We start from the raw sequence: 6000 nt of genomic DNA, 5'->3' as shown, positions 1-6000 counted from the left end.
ATATATACATATATATAAATAAATTCAACTCAGATTAATTGGCGTTCAGTAAATATAACTTTGGTGATTCTAACTGATATGAGTTTGATTTCATGTCGGATAGTGAGGAAAAACTTGTTCTACCTCAAACTTTATCTCAAATGCATACATAAGACTGCTTTTGCTGGTTTGGCATTAAAATAATAATAATAATAATAATAATAAAAAACAAACTTGTATTTTGACTGCTTTTGTTCTACCTGATTATAACCGTATGATTAAAAGCAGATTGAAATAAGAAAAAAAAATCGTTTTGCTTGATTACATTTAACAGGAGAGTAAAGAAACAGGGCGGAATGTTTTGTTTTTTCTTAACTCCTCCGACTAAGTTGTTGGAGGCGGTTCCTTTCGCAGACGCTAGGAGCTGTCCGCGGTGCTGAACTGCCTCTCCTCTCTCTCTCTCTCTCTCTCTCTCTCTCTCTCTCTCTCTCTCTCTCTCTCTGTGCCGACAGCTCCCACAGCCAGGAATCCGCTTACCGCGCGTCCAAATTAAAACAGGACCTCCGCGATCCACTTGATTATTCCCGACCCTCTTCACTCAGCGAATTATTCCAGGAAGCAGAACGGTTTTTGCAAATCCTCGCCTTGCTCATATATACATATATATTTTCTCTGTCGTTCGCCGGCCACTGGAAGTACCTCTGGTATTCTTTTTTTTTGTAACACACGGACGTTCAGTTTCACGCCGGGAAGAAAGACAAAACCTCGACTTTCGCCGACATGTGCATGAGACGTTGCTGCCAGTTTAAGACTCTATTTGCGGTTCTGGCTCTCGCTGCTGTAATCGCTCAAATCCACGGAGAAGGTAAGAACTTGGCTTCCCGCTCGCACTTTGTGTGAAGGTTGTTTCCTCTCTGCTGAACTACAAGAGGCGATGAGGGGGGAAACAAACAAGCTCTGTGCTTGGACAGGAGCATTGGGGCTGACGATGTCCAGATCTACAAGTGTGAATGCTAAACGTACAAGACTTTAATGTATCATCTTTAAAAAGTGACGGTAAAAAAAAAAAAAAAAAAAAAAAAGAAATCTCCGGAAAATCTTCCCAATCTAAAGCACTCCTTGCAACATTTTAGATGCTAAATTAGTCCTATGGCTCTCGGAATGCGCCCAATTACAAGTTATAGATCCCTCACATTCTGCCGGGGGGTAGAATGAGTTCAGCACTCGGTTACATAACAGTAATACTGTTAATCACAAGTATGAAAACAGCCCCAGGGGGAGAGGTGAACTTAATAAGACTCTCACAAAGCAAACACCGTTATGGAGCATATTCCACCTAATGCGATCATTTACCTCGCCGCGCGTTTTACGTGTTTATCGCTCCCTCTGAAAGCCCGGGTACACAGTTAGGAAGTGACTTGTTTTGCCACTGAGGGTCCATGTGACAGACGGTGCTCCTTAATAAGACTCTAATCCTCTGGAATTGCAGAAGATTATTGACCAAGCTGTTTGACACAGTCGAGTGGGGAAGCGGCAACAGATTTGTGCACAGTAGTTTTATCCTAATTATTTCCCAGTGGTCCGAATCTGCTTCCCTTTTCATCAGTATAACTGTTTCTTTTATTTTTCTTTTTTTTTTTTTTTTGCCCCATCTGTGTTTCTGCCTATCACCACACTTTAGTCATCAAGCCTTCGACAGGATTTCCAATATACACTTTGTAAAGTACCAGCACAGATTGCCTTTAAAATAAAACAAACCAGCATTTCAGCGACACATTGAAACTGCTTGAGAGCAAAGTGAAACATGACAAAAATGATCAAATCTGTTTAATAGGAGGCAGTTTCTTAAACTCTTTTGACTTTTTTCTTTTTTTTACTATATCTTAGCAGATCGATCTTCACGCGTAATAAATACATTTTATCTATGTAAACCCACAACAATTGAACTGATGCCTTTAAACATCCTGTGTGTGTAACATTCATCTGTCTCCCTGATCTGTACACAAGTGTACATTATAGGTATAGAGACTTTTTTACAACGTGACAAGCTTGAGTGTAAGTTTAAAGGCGTCATAATATTTAAAAAAGCATAAATCAATATTCAATAATAAAAAAAATATCCTTAATTCAAATAATTAAAATTCATGTAAAATAATTATTTCTGCTGCTGCAATTATGTTATCTGTAACACACATTTTTGTCTCCTTTCAGTTTTCACAAGAACAAACAACAACAACAAAAAAAAAAAGCTTTTATTTCAGTCACCTGACAGGCAGTGCACAGCAACAGGTGCCGGAGGAGCTGCAGATGGAGAAAACTCCACTCATGCTGACAGTTTCTCATTTGAAGGACTTTAAAACAAGGGAGTAACATGCAACTGTCACTTTTTAAAACCCTAGAATAGGTTCACAAAGGTTCCCAACACACATTCCCAATTAAATTCCAACTACTCAAATAATCATCAGCTATAATTTCATGGCAGCCTGAGATAATATTTGGTCCTCTAAATAGAACGCCACTTAAGCGAATAGGTGGAGGGGGGAAGTTGGGGCTGCATCGATGCAGAATGGACTCCCAGAGGCGTAGGCAAGCAAATCAAGTTATTTAGGGTAGAAGCAAACACAGAGAGAAGAGATTTAAATAGTTTAAATGTCGATTAACTTGTTCGAACAAACACAGGCTCAGCAGTGGAATGCCGTACAATATTGCGAGGTGGAAGGCTTGCAGAGACAAATGCACAACCTATGTTTTTTTATTTATTTATTTTTTTAGCAAAATAATATCTAACTGCGTTCCAGTAGTGAACTCTGGGCTGTTGCTTAGTAAACAATCACTCACACTTTGATAAACTCTCTGAAGTGGGCATTTTAATTTTTGAACCCACAGGGTTTGATGATTTATCACTGTCAAAAGGTCTTAATGGAAATACTCATCTACATAAATAATTAGCGTTTTAACTCAGAATAGGCGCTAATTTCTCATTTGGTGCTTCTTGTTGTTATAAACTTGCTTTCAGTCTGTTACCCAGCAGGGAATACAGACACTGACTGATTTTTTTTTTCTCTTTGTTTGGGGGGGGATAAGGAATCACTTTTTTCCACCGGCATGCTGCACTCTCACATTATGTTGTTAAGAAAAATACAACGCAAACAGAGTCATTTCCACTAATTTCATAATTAATCATTTGCTTAATAAAACGATAGGCAATTAATGTTCTGTGGCTGACAGGATATTTGCATATTTTTCAACATGTCGGATTAGACTGTCGTGTGAGAATTCGTCTCATAAAACAGACTTCCATCGGAAAGAGGATCTTTATGAAGACGGGAATATTTCCTCTGCTTTTAGAGATCATTAACATTTTCATGCAGGATTTCTTTCTTTTTTATTTATTTATTAAATATATATTTATTTATGCTCAAGGAAAGTAGAAAAAACTGAACAAACCTGTCATAATTTCCAATCCTGCTTATAATATTCATGAAAACCCTCATCGAACTTGAACAAACAAATCACGGTTAAAAAGATCCCACTTGTTCCTCGTGTTCCTGCTGTGGTTAATCTATCAGTCCTGCAAACAAACAGGCAAATAGCCCATGACTATATATTTAGTTTTTAAGCACACAAACTCTGAAAACGTTTTGCAATATAAAACAATTATTCCCTCATAAATTAGGGGGTGGAGATACGAAGAGAAACAAACTTGTCCTCGTAATCTATGGCAGGTATTCGCAATGGAAGAGTAGGAAAATAATTTTACTTCATCACAGTTTTTCATTTACATTGGATGTTATTCCCTTGTAAAAAAATTTATATATATATATATAGTTAAATTTTATTCATAATTCTAAATTTGTATTCTAACATGACTGGCAAAGCATGAAGACACATAAATGGATTACACAATTCTATGCCTTTCAGAGGGAATTGCCATTTATTTCTTCCTTTCACCCTGATATGTGTTGCATGGAAATGGCCGTGTGGCTCCATAGTGTTGCTGGAAGCTTTTTGCACATCCTTTTGTGCCTAAGCATATTTTGCTTCTTGCATGTGTCGAAAATGATAAAATATATTATTTTTGACACAGTGGAAATAATATAACAATATGTCAATAATGGGAAAATGTGCAGTGTAAATTTTCTGGTACGCAATTTGTTCCATAAGAGTGGACTTAAGGATGTGGAGGAAGGGGAGATGAAGTTGGAGGATGCAGAGGACGGCACTAAACGGAGACGGATGATTCGCTGTAGCGACACCTGTGGGGAAAAGTCAAAAGCGAAGAAGAAAGATAATTTCTCAACATCAATTTGTAAACTAAATTTTAAAAAAGCATAATTTATATGCTTTATGATGTTATGCCAATTTAGATTTATGAACTGTAGAAGAAGCAGTCAATAAATACCTGATTTTGATTCATATTTTCATGAAAAATACCAATTTACACATCATTCTCAGTTGGCAAGTTCACACTGACATGCCTAGAAGCTTGAATTTAAAGAGGCTAAAATAAACAGCCTTGTACAGAATGGACAGTAATACCTAAATTAAAAAATACGGAAAGAAACATGGATAACTCTGCATCCTTTCAGAGGAAAAACTATTTTGTTAATGGTTAAATCTGAAGACATTCAGCTTAGACTGCTGCCTTCATGCATAAAAAATGTGTTTACCTGTTAACGAAGACGTGTAGTGAGATGGGATTTGGATGAAGCCTGGCTTCATGTGTCCTAGATTTCTCCTTGACATATAAGAATGTAGAATATGACTACAATAAATCCTTACTGTTTCAAACCTTTATGATATGTGATGAATTTCTTATAAGGAAGGACCGCACAGAGCGACATACATCCACACTGGTAGTCGGCTTCGGCTAATCCTCTGTTAATCCTTTAACAGTCCTTTAAATGTGACTTTAAAAATATGATCAGCTTGATTGTAATGCCATTAGGCCTTTTGCAAATGTAGAAAATCTGTATAAATTTAGCATCAGAGTAATGTTGGGAGAGGTGTACATCACACATGCATACCAAAGACCATTCATTGCAAAGCTGAACTGAGAAAGGACGGAAAGTATTTCTGGTGCATTTCCAACACCTGTTACCACCTCATGAAGGTCCTTTTGTTCCCACGTATGAACGCCTCTTTAGAGATAATTTTCATTAGCATGACAGGCTAAAGCGATAGCTTACAGTCTTCCTTTATTGAGGCTGCAGTTCGCCAAAGTAGAAAAGATGTGCCAGAGTGATTCTTCCTGTCGGTTTGATTGCTGCTTTGAGCCATCTCCTGGAAAAATCCGAGCATCCCATAATTTCTGGGGAGGCAACACAAATCACTCAACACCTGTTTGTCGGATTGCCAGTTATTAACTTCATCAAGGGCTATTCAGCATCTGTGTGCCGTCATAATTAGTTTAACTTTCCCAAGGCCTGTCAATGGTAAATGAGAGTCATTATGCCAGAATGCCCCTCTTCAAGGCTTGGCGTCTGCCTGCCTCAGCCCCTCTCTGTGCCCGTCTCGGTCCCTTTCACTGCCTCCTAGGTGGAGCTCACAGCTTGGCTGAATGTGACTCATTTTCAACTCTTCATGTGCAAATGTCTCTCCCGCTCTGCGAGAATGGTCTATGCATTCTAATTTGACTCATTGCCTCATAAATTTCCCCCCTCAAAAAGTGTTTGCCGCTTTATTCGCCAAGGAGAATCTATTTTTGGGGAGGATCTTTCCGGATTTTTATCGCTACTTTGCTTTTGACTGTTGCTTCATAAGCGTAGAATAGAAGCCTCGGCGTACTCGCCAAATTAGGCTGCACCTCAAGCCTTTACAGAGGCAACAGCTCAGATCTAAAATTCAAATGCTCTTCTATGGACATATTTTAAGTCACCCCTCCCATCATCTTGGTTGATGCATGCATAATGAAATAAGATGTTTGACCTGTGGCAAACATAATTCCAGCTGCCTAATTAGGATGAATATAATCTTTACCTTACCTATTTATAGATGCTTTGATAGAATATCATATTATTC

General features: G+C 38.1%; 1 protein-coding gene across 3 annotated transcripts in view; it reads left to right on the top strand.

Annotated features, from left to right (window-relative positions):
• The first annotated feature begins 482 nt into the window (after positions 1 to 482).
• The window catches only part of LOC103133934 (seizure protein 6 homolog), a 106290-nt gene continuing 100772 nt past the window's right edge, over positions 483 to 6000 (top strand). For all 3 annotated transcript variants that reach the window (XM_007545923.2, XM_007545924.2, XM_016668316.1), the window contains exon 1: positions 483 to 844. In XM_007545923.2, the coding sequence (XP_007545985.1) occupies positions 760 to 844 (85 nt within the window). In that variant the 5' untranslated portion in view covers positions 483 to 759. The remainder of the gene's footprint in view (positions 845 to 6000) is intronic.

This window comes from Poecilia formosa, unplaced genomic scaffold (assembly GCF_000485575.1).
Source record: "Poecilia formosa unplaced genomic scaffold, Poecilia_formosa-5.1.2 Scaffold14, whole genome shotgun sequence".
NCBI lineage: Eukaryota > Metazoa > Chordata > Actinopteri > Cyprinodontiformes > Poeciliidae > Poecilia > Poecilia formosa.
This window is presented reverse-complemented; position numbering and strand designations above follow the sequence as displayed.